At 65.6% G+C, this 21,286-nt stretch overlaps 9 protein-coding genes across 9 annotated transcripts; 3 read left to right on the top strand and 6 right to left on the bottom strand.

Moving 5' to 3' along the window:
• Window positions 1-185: 185 nt before the first annotated feature.
• Window positions 186-2,043, bottom strand: Q8F55_006707 (uncharacterized protein; the record flags this gene model as incomplete). The annotated part of the gene is made up of 2 exons (XM_069355159.1): window positions 186-1,674; window positions 1,721-2,043. The coding sequence occupies 2 exons, from the start codon at window positions 2,041-2,043 to the stop codon at window positions 186-188; spliced, it is 1,812 nt and encodes a 603-aa protein (XP_069207230.1).
• A 1,142-nt stretch (window positions 2,044-3,185) lies between these two features.
• On the top strand, window positions 3,186-4,594 carry Q8F55_006708 (uncharacterized protein; the record flags this gene model as incomplete). The annotated part of the gene is made up of 2 exons (XM_069355160.1): window positions 3,186-3,367; window positions 3,415-4,594. The coding sequence occupies 2 exons, from the start codon at window positions 3,186-3,188 to the stop codon at window positions 4,592-4,594; spliced, it is 1,362 nt and encodes a 453-aa protein (XP_069207231.1).
• A 377-nt stretch (window positions 4,595-4,971) lies between these two features.
• Q8F55_006709 (uncharacterized protein) lies at window positions 4,972-6,434 on the top strand (the record flags this gene model as incomplete). The annotated part of the gene is made up of 3 exons (XM_069355161.1): window positions 4,972-5,658; window positions 5,711-5,865; window positions 5,912-6,434. The coding sequence occupies 3 exons, from the start codon at window positions 4,972-4,974 to the stop codon at window positions 6,432-6,434; spliced, it is 1,365 nt and encodes a 454-aa protein (XP_069207232.1).
• Window positions 6,435-7,243: 809 nt separating this feature from the next.
• Q8F55_006710 (uncharacterized protein) lies at window positions 7,244-9,632 on the top strand (the record flags this gene model as incomplete). Its single annotated transcript, XM_069355162.1, has 3 exons — window positions 7,244-7,692; window positions 7,749-7,911; window positions 7,950-9,632. 3 exons carry the CDS (start codon window positions 7,244-7,246, stop codon window positions 9,630-9,632), a joined length of 2,295 nt encoding a protein of 764 aa, XP_069207233.1.
• A 187-nt stretch (window positions 9,633-9,819) lies between these two features.
• Q8F55_006711 (uncharacterized protein) lies at window positions 9,820-10,965 on the bottom strand (the record flags this gene model as incomplete). The annotated part of the gene is made up of 1 exon (XM_069355163.1): window positions 9,820-10,965. The coding sequence occupies one exon, from the start codon at window positions 10,963-10,965 to the stop codon at window positions 9,820-9,822; it is 1,146 nt and encodes a 381-aa protein (XP_069207234.1).
• Window positions 10,966-11,308: 343 nt separating this feature from the next.
• Q8F55_006712 (uncharacterized protein) lies at window positions 11,309-11,671 on the bottom strand (the record flags this gene model as incomplete). The annotated part of the gene is made up of 2 exons (XM_069355164.1): window positions 11,309-11,404; window positions 11,510-11,671. The coding sequence occupies 2 exons, from the start codon at window positions 11,669-11,671 to the stop codon at window positions 11,309-11,311; spliced, it is 258 nt and encodes an 85-aa protein (XP_069207235.1).
• A 960-nt stretch (window positions 11,672-12,631) lies between these two features.
• Window positions 12,632-15,956, bottom strand: Q8F55_006713 (uncharacterized protein; the record flags this gene model as incomplete). The annotated part of the gene is made up of 2 exons (XM_069355165.1): window positions 12,632-15,588; window positions 15,641-15,956. 2 exons carry the CDS (start codon window positions 15,954-15,956, stop codon window positions 12,632-12,634), a joined length of 3,273 nt encoding a protein of 1,090 aa, XP_069207236.1.
• A 1,494-nt stretch (window positions 15,957-17,450) lies between these two features.
• On the bottom strand, window positions 17,451-18,136 carry Q8F55_006714 (uncharacterized protein; the record flags this gene model as incomplete). Its single annotated transcript, XM_069355166.1, has 4 exons — window positions 17,451-17,458; window positions 17,662-17,826; window positions 17,880-17,963; window positions 18,016-18,136. The coding sequence occupies 4 exons, from the start codon at window positions 18,134-18,136 to the stop codon at window positions 17,451-17,453; spliced, it is 378 nt and encodes a 125-aa protein (XP_069207237.1).
• A 308-nt stretch (window positions 18,137-18,444) lies between these two features.
• GAD1 (glutamate decarboxylase gad1) lies at window positions 18,445-20,368 on the bottom strand (the record flags this gene model as incomplete). The annotated part of the gene is made up of 8 exons (XM_069355167.1): window positions 18,445-18,477; window positions 18,515-18,623; window positions 18,673-18,780; window positions 18,827-19,121; window positions 19,173-19,611; window positions 19,662-20,027; window positions 20,070-20,232; window positions 20,286-20,368. The coding sequence occupies 8 exons, from the start codon at window positions 20,366-20,368 to the stop codon at window positions 18,445-18,447; spliced, it is 1,596 nt and encodes a 531-aa protein (XP_069207238.1).
• Between the last annotated feature and the right edge of the window lie 918 nt (window positions 20,369-21,286).

Genomic DNA, 21,286 nt, shown 5'->3' on the forward strand with positions numbered 1-21,286 from the left:
TGTGCACCACCGTTGCAGACTCTACCCCGTCGCCCTTTCCCCGTCGCGTGATTGGCGCAGGTGACCGACCCGCCCTGCCACCCTGCCACACCCTATCTGCCACCCGCCACACCCCCACACACGCCCAACTGTAATCATGCATTGTACAAGCCTATACAAACGATGCTCTTGCTCCCGCTGCTACACTACACCTCGAGCCAGCGCCACGGCTCCTCGACGTACCGCTTCCACGTCTCGGTGAACGAGATGAGCTCGGCGCCCTCGAGCACGCGGTGGTCGCCGCTCCAGCCGACCGTGCAGCGGAGCACGGCCTTTGGCCCGGCCTTGGCCACGGCCTCGGGGTCGAGCGTCCACACGCTCTTGCCCGCGCCGTCGCGGAGCGCCCACTCCATCTCCCACGCCGCACGGCCAATGGCCGCGATGGCCACGCCGCCGCCCGGCGGCAGCACCGGCATGGCGCTACGCGCCTCGCCGAGCGGGCCGACGCTCGACAGCGTAATGTTGGGCGCGGGGCCCGGCTTGGCGGGCGACGCGCGGAGCGCGGCCAGCGCGTCGTTGATCGCCGACACGGGCGCGGCCGGGTCGACGGGCGGGAGCGAGGGCGTGAGGAGGCCCATCTTGGGGTCGGACACGGCGATACCGATCGCCGCGTCGCGCGCAACCTCGAGCCAGCGGTCGCCGTCGCCGTTCTCCTTGACGCGCGCGCGCATGATCGGGTGCTCCTCGAGCGCGAGGGACAGCGCCTTGACGAGGAAGGGCAGCACCGACGTCTTGGTGCGCTCCGGGAGGGGCGCGGCGTGGATGAGCGACGTGGGTATGTCGGACGCGACGTAGTTCTTGCTGGCAGCCTCCTTGGCGTTGGCCGCCTTCATCAGCGGCAGGAGGTTGGTCAGGTCGAGCGAGTGCACGTAGCCAAAGTGCGGCACGTCGCCCTGGCTGCCCATGGCGCGGTACATGACCTTGCGGGTGCGGCCCATCTCCATGCGCTCCGTCTCCTGTCCGCGGTCGGCCGACGGCGCAGCGCGAGGCGCGGGGGCAGCAGCCTTGGGGGCCGCGGCCTTGGGGGCGGCGGGGGCCGGAGCAGGGGCAGCAGGGGTGGCAGGGCCCGCAGCGGCACCCTCAACGTCCTCCTTGACCACGCGGTTGCTGGGTCCCGTGGGACGCACAGTGTTGAGGTCGACGCCGAGGCGGGCGGCGAGCGCGCGCACGGCGGGGGATGCCTTGACGATGCGCTTGGCGCCCTCACCGCCGCCGGCGCGGCGCGCCTCGACAAAGTCGGGGATCTCGCCGCGCGCCAGCGGCGCAGCGGGCAGGATGCCGGCCTCGCCCTCGAAGCGGACGGCCGTCTCGGCGTCGGCGAGCGGGTGCGGCCTGCCCTTGCGCTTGGCGGGCTCGGAGGGGGCAGCGGGGGCTGCGGGGGCAGCGGGGGCAGCGGGGGCAGCGGGGGCAGCGGGGGCAGCAGGGGCAGCAGGAGCAGCCGGTGCGGGCGGGGGAGATGGGGGCGCGGGCGCGGGCGAGGGTGGGGCAGCGGCCTCGGGCTCGGGAGCAGCCTCGTCCGCACCGGCGCCGTCTCCCCTGTCAATCTCGCACAGCGTCTGGCCGACCTTGACAATCTGGCCCGGCTCGGCGTTGACCTTTGTGATGATGCCTGCGTGTGGCGACGTGATCTCGACGCTTGTGTCCGTCAGCCCCGCCCCTGTCGGCCTTGCGCTCCACTCACACACTCTTGTCCGACTGCACCTCGCAGAGGTTGTCAAACTCGTCGACGCGGTCGCCGACCTTGACGTCCCAGCGGATGATCTCGACCTCTGTGATGCCCTCGCCAATGTCGTGCAGGGTGAAGTGGAAGACGGGTGCGGGGCGGGACGCGTGGAACGCGCGGGCGTGCATCGGCAGGCGTGAGCTCGACGCGATCATCGCGGGAGATGCGCGGAGCGAGGGCGCCGACGCGGTCGCGGTCGTGAGGAGGCGCGCGGCGCGCGGCGTGGCAGCGGCGGCGACGCGGCGGCCGGCGAGCATACGGGCTGCGGCGATGCGAGACATGTTGCTTGAGTGGTGAGGGTGTGCTGTCAAAAGTTGACGATGCGAGCGGGCGACTTTACATGGGCCTTGCGGGCGGGCTGTCGCAGTGGTGACTGTTGGTGCTCGTTCGTGTGGTCACTTGGTACATGCTCCGCGACAGAGATGTCATGGCTCCGGCCGGCGCACCACACTGCCAAGGGCCCCACACGGCTTCGGCTCTCGGCACCAGGCGGGTCATGTGAGATAGGGCGGATAAGTGTAATACGTAATCATGCGTGGGAGTAGCGTGGCCACCATGTGGTCGATCCACGTCATTATGCTTATCATTGCTTCCGACGGTCCGCGGCCGTTAAACGAGAGCTGGAATGAACCCGAAGTCAAAATGATCCACGGCCAGGTCAAAGTCAAACGACGACCCAAAGGTCAAAGCGACGTAAGCGAGTCGCAGCTCCAACCAAGGTCAAAGCCGACGCCACTGGCCACTGGGCGTGCCGCGGCGCCGTCCCACTATCTGACCTTTTTCTCACCCAGACAGTGGGGCTAAGCGCCCCAAGCGCCAGGCTGCTGCCGACAGCCGCCCAATAGCAGAAGCACGGGGTAGAAGCACCAGGGCAGCCATTCCAGGTGCTGTCGGGGGTCGGCCGCTGCGTGCCGGCCTTGCCTTGCTTGCCGCTGCCAGCCGCACTTCTCCTCCCCCTGGCTGGCTGGCTGGTGCTCCACACTCTGGCTTGCTGCCTCCTCGCCAGTGACGTTGCCGCCTGAACGCGGTCTCTGAGATTATCCGTTGCCAATTACGCCACCTGGCAATATCTGACCTTTCTGGATCCAAATCTGACCTTTCCAGCTGCCACCTCGTAATCTCTGCACGTCGCACCCACCGCGGCACCTCCGACCCCACGGCCAAACACGTATCCGACGCATAAGACGGGCGGGCGGCACTCGACACCTGCCTGATCCTGCGTTTTCTCGCCTCAACGACCGCCGACGACGCCGCAAGCTAGCTCCAACCCCCCAACGTCTATATAAACGACCCCACCCCCCCAACAACAACAGCCATGTTCGCATCCCGTGCCCTCCGCTCCGCCCGCCCCACCGCCCGTGGCCTCGCCTCGATCCACCCAGCTACCGCTACTCACAACACGCCCCCTCCCCCGCCTCCCGCCATGCCCGTCGCCGACGCAAACCTCACCCAGCTCCTCACCGAGCAGCGCAAGCACGTCACGCCCGCCCTCTCGCGCCTCCATGACCACATCATTGTCAAGGGCAAGGGCTCCAAGGTCTGGGACGAGACCGGCGCCGAGTTTATCGACTTCAACGCTGGCATCGGAGTCACCAACCTCGGACAGTGAGTTGAGAGCGTGAGGCTGCCAGACACGAGCTGACCCGCTGCAGCTCGCACCCCGCTGTCACTGCCGCCGTCATCCACCAGGCCCAGCAGGTCTCGCACGTCCAGTGCTCGATCGGTTTCTCGCTCCCCTACCTCCAGCTCGTCGAGGCTCTCCGCCCCATCATGCCCCACGAGTCGCTCGACACGTTCTTCTTCTGGAACTCGGGATCCGAGGCCATCGAGATGGCGCTCAAGCTCGTCAAGCGCGCCACGAACCGCAACAATGTGATCGCCATGGTCGGGTCGTACCACGGCCGCACGCACGGCGCCTCGGGCATCACCCGCTCCAAGCCCATCTACACCCAGCACACTGGCCCCACCATGAACGGTGTCTACGCCACCCCCTTCCCCTACTGGCACTCGCTCGGCGTCGACCCCTCGACCCCCGAGGACGAGCTCGTCCGCCTCGCCATCTACCAGCTCGAGCTCCTCATCAAGACCCAGACCGCCCCCACCGACGTTGCCGCGCTCTTCATTGAGCCCGTCATTGGCGAGGGTGGCTACGTCCCGGCTCCTGCCGCCTGGCTCAAGTACCTCCGCGAGTTCTGCGACAAGCACGGCATCCTCCTTGTCCTCGACGAGGTGCAGTCGGGCTTTGGCCGTACCGGCAAGATGTTCGCCGCCGAGCACGTCCCCGGCTTCAAGCCCGACGTCCTCGTCTTCGCCAAGGGTCTGGCCAACGGCTACCCCCTCTCGGGTGTCGCCTCGCGCAAGGAGCTCATGGAGAAGCAGGAGGTTGGCTCGATCGGTGGCACCTACGCCGGTAACGCCGTCTCGTGCGCTGCCGCCGTCGCTGTCGCCGAGGTCTTCAGGACCCAGCCCATCCTCGACAACGTCAACGCCCGCTCCAAGGAGCTCTTTGACACGCTCTACGCCATCCGCGACTCGCCCAAGACTGGCCACCTCGTCGCCGACATCCGCGGCCAGGGCCTGATGGTTGCCGTCGAGTTCCGCACCGAGGCCGACTCGCTCACCACCAAGGGCCTCCCTGCCGGCACTGCCATCCCCAAGGACATTGGCAAGCGCATCCAGAAGAAGTGCCACGACAACGGCCTTCTCCTCCTCACGACCTCGTGCTTTGACACTATCCGCTTCATCCCCCCTCTTGTCATCACCCAGGAGGAGATGGCTCAGGCGCTCAAGATCTTCACGGCCGCCGTCGAGGACGTCGCTCGCGAGGGTTAAACAAAAGACATCCGTATAGACTAGGCGCGGGGTCACTGGGCAGCAGGGTTCTCATAGCTTGTTTGTAGGATTCATTGCATGTAATGTTAGAAGAAGCGGGCTGGTGGAGCAAGCGAACGATGGAGCAGCGCAGGATGGTGCAGTTTCGCCCAGTTTCGCTGCATTTCGCCGCAGTGCACGAGCTCGCCGGCCCAAGCGGTCGACGCTCGTGGCCCATGCCATATCGTGAGCCATGCATCAAGTCAGCACTCGTTGTATCGAGAGCCCGCAGCCCGCCGAGTCGACAGTCGCGGCGCCGAAACGCACCCCAGAACAAGGTTTGCCACGCGCCGCCGTGCCACGTGCCACGCGATCACCCGCCGCCCGCCCAGCTCACAATGTCGCGCCGGCGGTCGATCTGGAACAGCTGGTCGGTCAGCACCTGGTCGCTCCCGTCGCCATCTCCCACCACACCGTACTTTGCGACGCCTGCAGCTGCGACACACTACTACACCATGGACGACGACCCGTGGGCCGACACGCCGGCGACGCCGCCGCGCAAGTCGGTGTCCAAGGACGAGGGGGAGGGGAGCGGTCTGAGCGCGCCGCCGGTGGCCGCGGCAAGTGCGCCGGCCAAGGCCACCGAGGAGGGGCTGGAGGAGCATGAAGAGGAGGAGGTGGAGGTGGAGGAGGAGACACGACCCCCGGCTGTCGACGATGGGCCAGCACACGAGGCCGACGAGACGCCAGCGCCAGAACCCGAGCCGCCATCCGAGCCGGCACCAACACCCGCCGCCGACGACGCCGACGCGGATGCCTTCCCCGACGACGACGCCGGCTTTGCGGCAGAACCAGACCCGTACGCTAGCACTGCGCTCGCCCCGCCCCCCGCGGCCCGCGGGTTCGACGACGACGGGTTCGACGACTTTGACGACTTTAGCGCGTCGGCCGCGGGGCCGAGCACGGCGGCGTTTGACGCCGGCTTCGGCGACGACGACGGGTTCGGCGACTTTGGCGACGTGCAGGAGTTTGAGGGGGGCTTCGTGGAGCCACAGGCGGCGCCAGCGCCAGCGGTCGAGTCGTGGGTGAGTAGTGCTTGGTGGTCTGGTGGAGACGACGCGCTCACGCCCACGCCAGTCGGCGCTCTCCCTCCGCCCGGTGCCGCCGCGCCGCGAGCTGCTCCAGCGCATCTCGGCCGTCCTGGGCCCGCTCGCGCCCGACGCCGACGCGTTCACCGACGAGCCGATGCGCGACGTCGACGAGCTGCACCAGGTGCTCGTTGCCGAGTCGAGGTGAGTGGATCGGCGATGGCTCCAGCTCGCTCCACTGACGCCCCAGCCGCGTATCCTACGCAAAGCTCACGACCGCGCCGATACTTAAGCCGCTCGACTGGACGCGGTCCAGGGTGCGGCGGGACCACCTCATCGCCATGGGCGTGCCCGTCAACCTCGACGAGGTCGACTCTCACCGGCTGGCCGCGCTTCCTCCCCTGCACATCAGCACCAAGGGAATGGGCGAGATGCCGCGGCGGTCGTCTTCGCGCGAGCCGGCCAGTGCTGGCGGGAACAGCGGAAAGGCCAAGGCGAGGGATAGCTACGGGGGGAGCGCGCCGGCGAGCGCGGCGCCGCACACGAACGGCGACGCCGAGCGCAGCAAGTACGGGCTCGGGGAGCGGCCGATCGTCGACGTGCCGCGCGCCGAGGAGCTGTGCGGGCTCGACGAGGACGCGCTGAGCATCATGCCGCTGGCGAGGCTGCGCGCGCTCGAGGCCGAGCTCGAGCGGCACACGGCCGACGGGAGCACGCTGCTCGCGTGGTTCCTCCAGCTCAAGGACGCGCAGAAGCAGGACGCAGATACCTAGTGGGTTGTGCTGAGGGGCAACGCTGACATCCAGCAACGGCATGATATCCGAGCTCATCTCGAACGCGGCCAAGGTCAAGCAGCCGGGCAGCGGCGGCGGCCTGTTCCGCCGCGGGAGCGCGCGCTCGCGGCCACAGAGCATGAGCGCGAGCGCGACGCCACGGCGGGTTGCGTCGCCATTTACGGGGTAGGCAGGCGTGAGGCGTGTATGCATTGTTGTGGAGACTGTGGGCGGGTATGGGTGAGGGATGGGTGTGGGTGAGGGAGGGGCCGTCGCGGTGGACGAGTGGCACAGAGTCGAGGCGATCTCGCACCGACACTCGCTTCCGGCTCGATATCTCGATTGAGAGAAGCAAGACATGAAGCCGCTGACCGAGTCGGTGTCATGCCCGCTTGCGTCTCGTTGATGCTCAGGACGCCGATGACAGTGGTGACGCGACTTGCTCAGGGCGAAGGAGCCGGCGGCAGAAGGGTGGCACAAAGCGATGCAGCGACGAGGACTGCTGGTTGGCTGATGCCGCCCGACTCGAGGTGCCGCTCTGCACTTGTGCACTGCATGCATGCCCGTTCCCGATCCAAACGACGACTCGCGACTCGCTGCTGGCCATTGTCCCGAGTCAGGTTGAGACAAAACAGCCACGGGATGCATCCCTTCGGATCCGTGGCGCCAGTGACGGCGGGTTAGTCGACCATCACTGACCCAGTTGCCCCACTTTGCCACCCAAAAAGTCTCAACATTTAAGCGCCGGGCCGCTCCTCCCTCCCTCTCTTCTCTTCCCAACTCACCTCTCCCCTCGCGCACACCGCACAATGCTCCTCACCGAGGGCCGCGATGCTGCCCTCACCGTCCCCCCTCTCCCCCCCTCGCCCCCGGCCACGCCGTCGCCCCCGCGCGCGGCGTCGCCCCTCATCCCAAGGGTGAGCGCGTACGGCGGCGCGCACCGCGTGTCGCTGTCGTCGGCCCACCGCCCGCCCCAGGCGCCGCGCTTCGGCGCCATCACCCTGCCGGACAAGTACGCCGCGCTGCCTTTGACCGCGCGCCTCTGGCTCCAGAGCCGCGAGGTGCGCCCCGACACGTTCCGCTCAAAGGGCCGCCAGCGCCCCCACACGCTCGCCAACTACGCGCTCGCGGCCGACCTCGTGCGCGCCTGCGCGCCCCGCTGCAAGGTCGTCTTCGCGCCAGAGCACAGGCGCATGCTCCCCCGCCTCGGCGTGCACCTCCTCTGGCGCATCCTCGAGGGTGTAGGCCCCGCTGCGAGGTAAGTGATGAGAAAGGAGGGGGGGGGGGCGAAGAGGGCCGGCGCTGACGCCACAGGCTGTGGGCAAACTGCCGGATCCTCGAGCTCGTCGAGCAGAGTCTCAAGGGCAACCCCGTTGCTTGGCCGGTCGCTGCTGGCGCCGCGGCCACTGTCATCGGGCTGACGCTCCTCGACAATCTCTCGTCTACCTTCTTCCAGCGCAATGAACAGATTCTGACGGTGGGTTATACGGTGCTCTGCTCAGGCTAACCCCGCAGGACTATGTCTCGTACCACATGGAACGCACGTACATCGCCATCAGGCTCCACGAGACGATTCCCCAGCTCAGTGACCCCATCCACACGGCTCTCATGTTCGAGGCCGGCATCTTCGCTGGCCTCGAGTACTCGTGGTCGAGCGGCAGCGGCGGCGGCCCCATGAGCTGGTTCAAGGGTCTCGGCCGTCTTCTCTCCGGTATCATCGCCGTCGGCACCGAGTCATACCTCATGTACCGTACGGTCAAGTCGTCCAACTCGTACGGCACGCTCGTCATCATGGGCATGGCCCTTATCCCGACCGTCCTCGGCTTCTTCCCCAACATCTTCAACTCGCAGCCCCGCGACTTGTGGAACGACCCTGACTACGTCAACGCTATCCGCACCCGCGAGGCCATGAACGAGGTCGTCACCGATGTCGACTTCAAGCAGGAGCTCATCCTCTTCGGCTTCCAGGACTGGATCCTTGAGCAGTGGGACACAGCGAAGAGGGCGATGGACCTGCACGAGCTTCAGAAGGAATACTCGTTCAAGTCAGCCGTGCTCAACATGTCGGTTATCAACCTCACCCTCACCAACACGGTGTACGTGCTGCTTGCCACCAAGGCTGTCGTCACCAGCCTGTCGCTTGGTGCGATCAACCTCCACCAGGCTACCGCCGTGGCGCTCTTCAGCCAGGTGCACCAGCTGTCCCTTACCTACCGGGACATCTGGGACGCTACGTGGTGGTTTAGCTCGTTCTGCGCTCTCCTCGACATGCAGACGCACAACATGCCAACGATCGACTACAAGGCGCACCGTGACCGCCAGGGAATGAAGCTAGAGGCGAGGAACCTGTCGTTCACGTACCCCGGCGCCGACAAACCGACGCTGCACGATATCAACCTGACCATCAACCCGGGCGAGGCGCTTGCCATTGTTGGGTTCAACGGTGGCGGCAAGACGACGCTCGTCAAGGCACTCATGGGCATGCACCAGCACTCTGGCGAGCTCCTTGTCAACGGCATTCCCCTCGAGGACTACATTCCGTCAACGCTGCACGCGAGGACCAGCGCGATTTTCCAGGACTTCAACAAGTACCAGTTCAGCGTTCGTGGGAACGTTGCCATTGGCGACGTTGGGCGGCTCGGCGACGACGAGGCGATCAAGGCGGCCATTGCTCGAGGGGGTGCTGAGCCCGTTCTCGAGAAGGCCGGATCGCTTGACAAGCGTCTCAACCCGTGGGCCCACCCTGCCGAGCACAACAAGGACATCAACGCTGGCGATGTGGACGACGACGCGGAGGTCAAGGAGGAGGAGAACAGCGAGGGGGAGAAGGAGGACGAGGACGACGACGGCATGTCGCTTTCGGGTGGCCAGTGGCAGCGTGTTGCGCTTGCCCGCGCGTTCATGCGCGCTGACAGCGCTGACCTGGTCGTGTTTGACGAACCGTCGTCTGCGCTGGACCCGCGTGCTGAGGCCGACCTATTTGACCGCATCCACTCGCTGTCGCAGCGCGAGGGCCACCGTTGCACGACCATCTTCATCTCGCACCGGTTCAGCACTGTGCGCCGGGCGGACAAGATTGCGTTTGTGGCGGAGGGGCGGATCATCGAGTATGGTACGCACGCGGAGCTGATGGCGCTGGGGGGCAAGTATCACGAGCTGTTTACGCTGCAGCGTCGTGGGTTTGACGGCGACGACTAAACGAGCGGCCGGCGAGGACTGGAGGGCTGTGCCACTCCGCTCGTCACGGCCGCGTGTAGAAACTAGAACTAGAATGGCGTCGGCTGGCGCTTGTACACTATCACTGTAGTCATTCATCTTGCATCATACATGGAATCCAAGTCGCACACGACTGCCGGTCGCACACATACAGTCACACCCGCCCACACTATGCCGCCTCGCCCTGCGCCTCAAAGTACGGCAGCAGCCCCGTGCCCGCATGGCACCCGACATACTCGAACAGCTGCTCCCTGTCGCCAGGCAGCACAGCCACCTCGTGCCACGTCCTCAGCTGGTTCTTCTCCCCGTAAAACTTGTACCGGCCCACAGCGGCAGAGAAGATTGCGGCGTGGGTGCGGTGGCGCTCGCTCCAGTGCTCCATCTGACCCAGGGACGCAAAGTACCCGGTCGCGTGCTTCTCCTGCACTGGCTCGCCGAGCGCGTCCGTGCTCGTCGCCCACCGCAGCGACAAGCACGCATCCGGGTGCTCCTCGAGGAACTGCATGCCCCTCGCGAGGGGGGGCGCGAGCTTTGCGTCGTAGTCGGCCTTCTGGGCCGCGTCCATCGCGCTCCAGGTATGCGCCGTGCGAATCACGGCCGTGTTGTGCGCCGGCGTCACCCGCCACCTGCCACGCGCTGGCCCTGGCCCCCTCGCGACCGGCGCGCCTTCCAACACATCGTCCACGACCAGCCGGTCCCGCATCGCGCCATAGTACCCGCAATACGGGGTCGGGTAGAGCGTCACCCCAGCGTCAGCGCTCAGCCCGCCGGGGTAGTCGAGCCAGTAGATGCTCTCGAAGCGCTCGGGCGGGACGCGCACGACCTCGCGATAAACCCCCGGCTCGCCAGCGGCCAGCCGCTCGGGCGCGGCCCACCACGCCTCCGTGGCCGCGCGGAAGGCGTCGAACCCCGCCAACCAGTAGCCCGTGAGCACGTGGTGCGTGTAGCCCTGCGCGTCGACGAAGCGCGCGTGGTCCGACGTGCTGGGCGCAGAGGGGAGCGTGAGGGCGTGCCCGGCCCAGGCCGCGAAGGCGGAGGAAGAGAGCGAGGCCGCGTCGCGCGCCTGCACGCCGAACTGGGCGATGACGAGCTCGTCGCAGGTGTCGGGCAGGAGCGCAGAGTAGCGCTGCACTGCGGGGGCGAAGTTGGGCGGCTTGCGGAGCGGGACCGCGCGTGGCGTGGGGCCGTACGCCCACTCCGGGGCTGTGGGGAGGACGCGCTCGGTGGGCGGGGGGCGCAGGAGCGACGAGGTCGCGCGCGCGCTCGTCGAGAGGCGCCGGGGCAGCGAGCTCCGTACGGGGGAGGGGAGGGTCATGGTAGTGAGCGATGGCGCGGTGCTGACGTTGGGGTGGTCGTCGGAAGAGCTCCGCTCTGGGTCAGCTGGCCGACCTCCACCGGCGTCTACGGTGCATCCCTGGCCAGCCGGCCACAAGGCGCTCGACTCGTCGCGCGATCAAGCCCAAGACAGGTGCTGCGGGGCGCGACGCAGCGCACAACACAGCGCCGGTACCCAGCAACCCATCTACATCAATGCAATGCTCCTGCCGTCAGCGCGTCCAGGCCCGTCACTCACTATGTACAACACGCCGTGGCTCCGCCGCGCCGTCCTCGCCACTGCGCGAGCCGGCTGGCTCACTCGCTCGCCTGCGCGCGAGCTCCTACGCCTTCTTCTCCACCCGCACCGCCTTCCACACGGCCACCTCCTCCCTCCACAGGTCCTGCACGCACGGGCAGCACGACGAGCCGCAGCATGCCTGGGGTGGGTGTCAGCGGGTGTCAACAGGCGTTAGGCTTGGGTTCGCCGCGCCGCGTCTCGTCCACAGATTCGGACTCGCGACGACGAGAGTGCCCCCACTCACGTCTGGATCAGGCGGCGCGGGCTGCTCGGCCTTGAGCGCGGCCTCGAGCAGCTCGTCCGCCCGGCTCGGGGTCAGCCGCTTGGCGTCGGCGTACTCCTGGATGTAGTCGCGCACGTCGAACTCGTCTGGCTCTGTCGTCGCTGTCGCCGCTGCCGCTGTCATGATGAGTGTGTTGTAGCAAGAGCGCACGATCGCGCTCGCCTTGAGCACCACCCACGACCCGGTGGTGTAAAATCCGGCAAGATCGACCTCGCCCGATATCACCGGTCTGATCCGATGCCACTCTGCTCGCCATGTCGTGTGCCACCACCGTCGCCGTCGCCCTCGCCAGGTCCAGCGCCGTGCGTGCTGCCTGTTGCCTCTCGCACGCGCCCGCGTCTGCACACACCACGCTCCACACACTGCCTGCTCGTAGGGGCTGGGGCACCTCGCGCCTCGCTCTTGGGGCAGGCACTCCCCCACACTCACCGGACCGTGATCCGGCCGTGCTCCACCCCACCCACCGACATCTCGCGCTTGGCCTCGCCGGCCTGGAATGCTCGGCGCACCCTGCCGACCTTCGCCGTCGTTTCGACGCCGTCCCCCGCCCGCCCGCCCGCACGCCGCCGCCGCCTCGCCCATCGTTCGATACGCACTATGGCCACGGCCCGCTGGCCTGCCCGCGCCAAGCCCCCGCCCGCCCCGCCCCTATCTACGCCAAGGGCTGCACCCGGCCGGCGCCAAGCACCACCTACGTCACCCCCTCGCGCCTGCCTATCTCTGCCAAGTCTCGTGCGTGATGCCACTTCCCCACACCAATCACGACCCACTACTTGGTATCTTCGCAAGCGAGGGCGGGAGTGAGTGCTGCGGGCACACGACACACCTGCTCCTGTCCCTTGTCTTGACTTCTGATGCATGCAGTCTGCGCGCTACAATCTACACGTGCGGGGCGCAGTATAGCCAGCACCTGTTGGCGGCTCTCACGCCTGATGTGTCTTTGATAGACTTGCGGTTTCTAAAGATATTGGAGGATGAATAGTGTCCCGGAGCACGTTGTCGTGTTGTTATAGTTGTGGTTGTGGTGGTTTTCTGATGCAGAGAGGGTGGTACAACGTGTGGTGCGAGACAGTCGGTAACCCCTTAGACCTGGTCGCGGTAGTCGATCGTCTTCTCCATGCCGAGCGTCTTGTCGTACGGGTCGTGCTTGGGCTTGACGAGGTGGCGGCGGGCGTAGATGCGCTTGCCCCACTTGTACGCCTCGGTGGCACCAAGGTAGACGAGGATCATGCCAAAGACAATGCCCCACTCCCACTTGAGCGAGCCCATGAGGAAGACCTTGTCGTTGATGACGGGGATGTAGACGACGGGGAAGGTCGAGAGGGTCAGGACGACGACACACCAGAGGAGAACCTTGTTGTCGCGCATGTTGGTGCGGAACATCGAGTTGTACGTGTGCTTGCACTCAAGCGAGTGGATCATGAGGATGATGACAAGCGTGGCAAAGCAGGTCGAACGGGCCAGGAAGACGGGGTCACACTCGGGCGAGTGGCGCTCGTTGCACTCCTTGCCGAGGTCTCCGGGGAAGTAGCCCCAGAGGACAATGACAAAGTTGACGAGCGAGACCGAGCCGATGACAACGCCGTAGAAGAGGAGGTCGACGTAGAACTCGAGGGTGAAGATGCGCTGGAACGTGGTCGGGGGCAGGTCCATGGCGTCGGTGGCCGTGGGCTCGAGACCAAGAGCCATGGCGGGCGGGCCGGCAGCGAGCGTGTTGATCCAAAGGGCAGCGACCGGCGACATGGGGAAGACGGACTGGCCGTTCTCGTCCTTGAAGGCGAGACCGATCATGAGGACAATGATTTCAGCAACGTTGCCGGACAGAAGGTAGAGCAGGAACTTGGACAGGTTCTTGAACACCGAGCGACCCTTGCGGATGGCGCGGATGGCCGAGGCGAAGTTGTCGTCGGTAAGCACGATACGGGCGGCCTGCTTGGCGACGTCGGAACCAGTACCCATGGCGACACCGACGTCGGCGCGCTTGAGAGCAGGCGAGTCGTTGACACCGTCACCAGTCATGACAGTCGTCTCCTTGCGGCGGTGGATGGCGTCGACCATGCGGACCTTGGTCTCGGGGGCACAGCGAGCAACGACGAGCGGGAGGTCGTCGAGCGCGTCGACCTCGGCATCGGTAAGGGCGTCAAACTGCTGGCCAGTCATAACAGCCGACTTGGAGTAGGTCTTGTCGAGGATACCGATCTGGAGGGCAATGGCAGTAGCAGTCGAAGGGTGGTCACCCGTAAGCATGCGGGGGGTGATACCAGCACGGTGGCAGTCGGCAACGGCACCGGGCGACTCCTTGCGGGGAGGGTCAAAGATACCGACGAGACCGAGGAAGGCAAAGTTCTGCTCAAACTCCTCACGGGGCGTGGTCTTGATGGCCTCCTCGGCGTCCATGGGGGCGTACTTGCCGCAGAGAGCGAGGACACGGAGACCGTGCGAGGCAAGGGCGTCGACCTTCTTCATAATGTCGGCCTTGGCACCGTCGGTCATGGGCTGGTCACGGACAGTCGAGCAGCAGTCGATGACACGCTCGACGGCGCCCTTGAGGAGACAGAGGATCTTGGGGGGCATGCCAGTGTGGGGAACAAAGCGGTAGGCGATCGACATGCGCTTGATGGTCGAGTCGAAGGGGTGCTCGACAATCTGCTCGTAGTGGCCGTTGATGGGCTCGGCACGGACAAGCGACGCACGGCGGCCCATGGGGTCGGCCTTCTTGTCCTTCTCGCACTTCTTGCTGTGAGCAGCCGTTCCAGTGAGGTAGGGCTTGCCGAAACCGAGCTTGTGGGCGGCGACCTGGAGGGCAATCTCGGTGGGGTCACCGTTGGCCTCCCAGCCCTCGTCCTCAGTGGGGCGGGTGAGCGTAGCCTGGTTGCAGAGACCGGCGCAGATGGCGAGGTCGCGGAGCGACTCCTCCATGGTCGAGGGCTCGATGGGGGCAAGGTCGTCGTCGGAAGAGTCGGGGCCCGAGCGGTCGGCGATCGCAAAGGTGCCGCTGGGGATGAGGGGCGCAGTGTCGGGGGTAATCTCGCCGCGGGGGTAGAAGGGGTCGGAGCCAGTCTCGAAGGAGTACGTCTGTCCACGGGTAGTCTCAGTGGGGGCGGTAGCCGACTCGCGGGCGTCGAGGACGGGGACCCAGGCCTTGCGGACGACCATGCGGCCGACGGTAAGGGTACCAGTCTTGTCCGAGCAGACGTTGGCGACACCGGCAAGAGCCTCGATGGCGTCCATGCGGCGCACGAGAGCGTGACGCTTGGCGAGGTCGGTGGACGCGCGGGCGAGCGTGAGGGACACGACGGCGATGAGCGAGGCGGGGAGGATCGAGACGGCGGCGGCGACGGCGTACGTGGCCATGGTCATGGGGACGTTCTTGAAGCCGGTGGAGGCGACGACGACGACGGCAATGACGAGCGAGGCAATGAGCAGGATGTAGGCGAGCGAGTTGAGCTTGATCTGGAGCGGGGTCGTGTCGGCAAGACCGAGGGCGACCTTGGTCTTGCGCACAAACGCAGCCCAGCCAGTCTCGGTGCGGGCGGCCTTGGTCTGGAGGGCCTTGGCGATGGTGCCGATCTCGGTCTCCATTCCGGTGGCAGTGACGACGGCGAAGGAGCGGCCCTTGGTGACCTGGGCGCCCGAGAAGACCATGGAGACGCGGTCGCCGACGGGGCAGTTCTCCTCGTCGACGGGCTCGGACTGCTTGGCGACGGGGAGCGACTCGCCGGTGAGGAATGCTTCGTCGCATTCGAGGTTGCTAACGCCGTCGAGGACGCGGCCGTCGGCAGGGATAATGTCACCGTTCTTAACCTGGATAATGTCACCGGGGACGACCTCGTCGACGGCGATCTGCTTGGTGATGGTCTGGGTGGACGAGTGGCGGACGACCGTGGCGATAGGAGCGCCGACCGACTCGAGCGAGGCGACCGTCTTCTCGGCCTCCCACTCGGTGATGGTACCGACGGTAATGTTGAGGATGATAAGCGCGGCGATGACACCACCCGAGATCCAGTCGAGCGTACCGAACGAAACGGCCATACACGCGACTGCGCGCAGCGTCAGTGGCTGGCTGTGTGAAACGGCTCCGCAGCGACTTACTCAGAATAAGGGTCATTGCGTTTGCGACCTGGCGCGCGCAAATCTTGATGAGAGACGGCTTGGGAGGCGGCTTGATGCGGTTGGGGCCGTACGTCTCGAGGCGGCGCGCGGCCTCCTCCTCGCTGAGACCGACCTGGGCGTCGACATCGAGCGCCTCGAGGACCTTGCCGGGGAGTGCGGTGTGCGGGGAGAAGGTGAGGACCTTGCCGGCGCCAACGGCGACAACGGCAGTCATGTCCGAACTGCCGCTCTTTGGCAGCTCCTCCTTCTGGTGGTTCACTTGTGTCGAGTCTGAGGCGTGCTTCTCCAGAGACATGATAGGGCGTTGGGAAGAAACAGAACATGGTGGGGCGGAGCTGCAACCTTTTATACCGGCTCGTCGTGCCCCAGCCCCTCTCCACCATGCACCATGGCGACATGTCACCCAACTGGGTGTACCCCTGCCCCTTGTAGGCGTACGCAGCAAGGGCCAAGAAGCCAAGGCTCCGAGCTTGCGCACCTTGTCGCAAACGTGTGGGCACCACCATACAAGACCAAGAGCGGTTTCTTGGCCCCACTTGGCAGTAGTGATCCGGCCCCTGAGCCATCATGACCCAGGTGTGGCGGCTCCAGCCCCACATGCCGCCTCTCACCAGTTGCCGCAGCGCCAAGCCTGCGGTACTTGGCAGGCACTCCACCTTTTTTTTTCTCTTGCCGCCTGCGCGCACGAGCTATGCTCCACACCTCGGCGTCGTATCACGTACGTATGTGCATTACATCCAGCCCATAAGCCGGGGGCCGGGCCGTGAGGGTAAAGGTGGGTCGGAGGGCTCTGGCTTATCTTTTTTACCTTGGCGTGTTCACCACCCAACGTGGCCCGCGCGGCTCGTCGTCATCTTGGCGTCGAATCACCGGTGTACTATTATTTACTAGTCGCTTGAGCAACGAAAACCCTTGTCGCAGATGAACATTTTGCGACGAGTGCACAGAGGTTGATGGGGAGGGTGGGGAGGATGGCACGAGGAACGTAAAATCTGTAGTAGGGGAGCTCGGGATGACGTCAGAAACGGCCGCAGACGAGGAGCGACTGAAATGCTGCAGCAGCTCCACCGCCCCCGCCCCCACCCCGGCTCCCCTTGCCTCCACTCGATGAGCGAGTATCAAGGGATGGGTTTGGTGGTACAAAAATACCTCTGCCTCAGAGAATCCGCGCGGCGGCTGCGGTGCGGCGGTGGTATCGTGCCTCGGTCCCGGTGCACGGTTGGAGCTAGTCGTCTCGCGTGGTGTCGATAGTGTCGATGAGATGGGCACGCGCACTGGGGAGTCGCCTGCAGTACCGCGTGCACCGGCCGACGATCGCCGGTGGCTGCTCGACGACGTGAGCGGTGACACTGGCCCACGTTTAATGCGCCTGGAACGTGCACGGGAAGACGCATCATTGAGATTATCCGCCACGTTGGTTGTTGACGATCCGCTGCCACTGGGGACGCGGGGTAAAACTTGCACTGCAGTCTTGGCAGTCCCGCGCACGGGTGGAGGTGTCATCCCGGTAGATAGGTGGAACGAGTGAACGTCGGCTTCCGTGATACGCCTGTTGGGCGATAGCGTCGATGGAGCGGCGGCGGTGGCTGCCAAGCCATTCCCCGGGTGATCGTCCTGTGCGCCTGTCCCGACGTGCGTGACCGCCGTGGTCGTGTGCACAGCGGTATCGGTCGCCAAGAGACCGCCGTTGCTATTCCCTCCGTGGCTTGCTGCCGACGTGGGCGATATCGCGATATCGCTCGCAGCGACTATCGCATCGCCTTGGACGCCAGTGCCGCCAATCCCGGCGCTAAGGGTCTGCAGGTGGAAGACGTGCACCGCAAAGTCAGACAGGCGCGGTGCTTTTCGTCCCGCCGTCGCCGAGGCAGCCGGCGCAGGCGACAAGTCGGGCGTATCGGCCGCCGCGGCGTGCCATGTAGAGCGGCGCGACGAGCGGCTCGTCGCAAGCCCCAGGCCAGACCGCCGCCGTGGCTCGATCGCCAGGGGGTCCGGTGACGCACGCCGGCTGACTCGGCGCACGCCGAGGGGTATCTCGACGACGACGCGGGATGCTGCGGAAGGTACCTCGGTGCCCTCGGCAATAGCCCGGCGCTTGCGCGTCGTTGTCGCCGCCGTGTCGTCCCCACCGAGGCCCTCGCCGAGGTGATCACCGCCGGCGTCGTCATCTGCAGTGCGCTGTCAGAATTCAAATTCAGGGAGGGCTTCATAGCTGGCTCACCGCTCCGCGGCGCATGCGCAGCCAGTGCGCCGAGCGAGCGCGGGCGCTTGCGGCGTGAGAGGGTGCCCTTCGGGTGCTGCGGTGCTGCGTAGTGAGTAAGACCGCGGCGAGGGCAGGAGGAGGAGAAGGCACTCACCAGGCGGAGCGGCCGAGGAAGGCCCAGCAGGCACCTCCGCGCCCCCGTTCGCGCCGAGCAGGCCGAGATGGTACGCGTGCACCTGCGCCTCTGTGAGCCCCGAGGTCCTCGGAGCGACCATTGTGTTGCGAGTGGGTGGTCGTTGCTCGGCGTCGGCAACTGGAGGGAATGTCGGCGCGACGAGCACGGCGGTCGACGCGTTGACTGACCGGTCCGCAAGTGCCGGCTAATGTAGATCACGTGATGGAGTTTGGGGATCGACAGGTATCGACGAGACAAGAGGACGCAAAGAATGAATGAGAGAGGAGAGACGGACAAGCGACGGACGATAGCACGACGCGCAGCTCAACGTGTGCATGCAGGGGGGCACTCGATACACATCAAATGAATGTATTCACTATAGAAATCTCTTCCTTTCTACCACTGTCACTAACACACATTGGCGTTGGAATTGTGGTTGCCCTGTTCACGTCAGTCGTGCCGCACGCCGCGTACCTACCGCAATGGCCTTCTTGTCCAGCTCCGAGTGCTTGGCCTTGGACTTGGGCTTGCCGGCACCATGGGACATCTGGTACGACGGGCCCTGGTCCTTGAGGAGGCTCTCGGTGCTGCGGCGGCGTCAGCGGTGCCCCGGGCACCCCAGCGGGGCCTACTCACGTAGCGAGGATGTCCTCGACGAGCTTGCGCAACAGGTCGCCCGAGAACGACTCGCGGATGACGACGCGAAGGATCTCAACGTCCTCGCACGCGGGCGGGAGGGGGTAGCTGGTGTGTCAGCTTCAGAAACCAGCTTCCGGTGTCGCCAGCTCACTTGGGCACAATCCAGCCATAGTTGCGCAGCTGGCTCTGGGTCCACGACTGCTGCAGGTTGGGGTTCTGCTTCCTGAACTCGTCGGTGAAGCGGAACGAGACGACGGGCAGGCCCTCCATGTAGTACTCTGCGTCGCCGTCGCCCCAGTTTCCGCGCTCGCCGACGGCCTTGGGAATGTGGACGTTGGACAGGATGGTGAAGTAGCCCGAGCCCTCGAGCGCACGCGAGAGGATACGCGCCTTGGCGAGGTCGTTGTGGTTGACTCTGCGGTATCCCTCGAAGCCGAGGTTGAGGACTGGCGGTGAGGTCAGCAGCTATTTCCCCACGAGTCTACAGCAGCACCCACAGTTGAACATCTGCGACAGGATCGGATGCGCGGGACGACTAAAGTTGAGGTTGAACGAGTAGTCTGTCTCGCCGAGGTAGTGGAGCTCGAAGATGAGGTCCTTGGGGAGGTGGTCGGGGGTGCGCCAGATGATCCATCCCACACCGACGGTCGAGAGGCCGTACTTGTGTCCACTGGCGTTGATCGAGTGCACACGGGGGATCTTAAAGTCCCACACGTAGTCGGGGTACGCAAACGGAGCGACAAAGCCGCCCGATGCGCCGTCGACGTGGATGGGGATGCTGACGCCAGTCTTCTTCTCGTACTCGTCGAGGAGGTCGGACATCTCCTGGACGTTCTCAAACACGCCGGTGTAGGTCGAGCCGAGGATGACAAAGATGCCGATCGTGTTCTCGTCGACGCACTTGATGGCCTCCTTGGGGTCCATGACGTAGTTGCTCTGTCCTGTCAGCGCTGCCTGCTAGCTGCGGCCTGCTGGCTGCCACCCACCTCCTTGGTGACCGGGACGAGGCGGCCCTCGACCTCAAAGTAGCGGGCAAACTTCTCGAGCGCGACCTGGGCCTCGGCGCCCATGACAATGTTGGGGCCGGGGTTGTGGATGTCCTTGCCGGCCTTCTTCATGCGCTCCTGCCACTTGCGCTTGAGGGCGAGGCCGCCGAGCATGATGGCCTCGGACGAGCCGGTCGTCGCCGTGCCGATCGACGAGCCGGCGGGCGAGTGCCACAGGTGCGAGATCATCGAGATGCAGCGGTCGTGAATGTCCTGCGCGGCCGGGTACTCGTCCTGGTCGACGAGGTTCTTGTTGAGGTTCTCCATCATGAGCTTCTCGCACTGGGGCGGGACCCAGGTGTGGACCTGTAGGCTGTCAGTATCGGCCCACGTCGCCGCGCGACTCACAAACGACGCCAGGTTCATGTTCGGGTTGCCGTCGAGCATGAGCTCGTCGTGGAGGATCTGGTAGACGACGTCGGCACCGACACCGTCCTGGGGCATGCGGTAGCGCGGCACCTCCTGCTTGTGGTCGTAGCGGCTCGCGTACGGGATGTCGACCATGTCGACTCTGCATCGATGGGTCAGCGCCTCTGCTCGCTGCCACAGCCACGCGCCACTCACTCCTCATGGCTGTGCTTGTAGGCGCGGTGGTCCTTGCACTCGCCCATGAGCTTGTCCACGTCAATGTGTCGTCCGAGGGCCATGTTGATTGATAGTGATAGTAGGGTGCGGTGCGTCCAGCTGACCTGGTGTGAGAAAGATCCAGCACTAGCGCACGATAAGATCAGAACGAACGTACAGTGAACGGAACGTGCGTGGGTCGAAACGAGCAGCGCCTGGGAAGGGGCCGCAGTGTTAAGTATCTACAAAGTGTGCGCTGCTACGTGTCTGTCCGTCTGGCCCCCGACGTGGTTGTGCCGCGCCGTTCCGGGCCTCTGCCTCGAGAGGCAGAATGAGCGACGTGGGAGCGGGCCAAATCTCGCCTCGCCTCGGATTCAGCACACTGACGTCACAAACTCAACTATGAATAGCAGGCTTGAACCATCTTTAACCAAAGCCCGGCTCGCTGCTTGCCCGACGTCCCCATCAAGCAGCTCGCCGCTTCCTCCTCCTCGGCGCTGCATGCATGCACACAAGCCTGTCAGACAATCAGATAGCCAGCACACACCCCGAGCACCACCCACAAGCGCTGGCAAGCCATGATCCGTTGCGCAACCCCCTCGCGTCGCCACTCGCCTCATCCGTGGGGCGCCAACGTCGCCCAGTCGTCGTGGTCGACCGCGTCGCTCGGGCGCGGCAGAGCAGGCCCCCCCGTTCCCCCCTCTACGAGCACTGCGCCGGCGCGACCGAGCCCCGGCCACGCCGAGAGCCAACAGCAGCCAGCCAAGCATTGGCAGACGTCCCCAAGGCCAAGCCCCCGCGGCAGGAGACGTCCACGCCCCAAGCCCCGGCGCCCTGGCGGACGCGACATCCGGCTGCGGCTGCGGCTGCACTCCCGCTGGAATAGGATGTGTTGCCCGTTCCAGCGGCAAGTTGCGGCCGCGGCAGCTTGGGCCGGCGGCGAGCAAAGGCAGGTAAATCAGGTCCCTATAGCGAGACTGCTTTTCCTGCCTTCCTTCGGC

The sequence above is a fragment of the Vanrija albida genome, assembly GCF_041260175.1.
Source record: "Vanrija albida strain AlHP1 chromosome Unknown contig_5, whole genome shotgun sequence".
Taxonomy (NCBI): Eukaryota; Fungi; Basidiomycota; class Tremellomycetes; order Trichosporonales; family Trichosporonaceae; genus Vanrija; species Vanrija albida.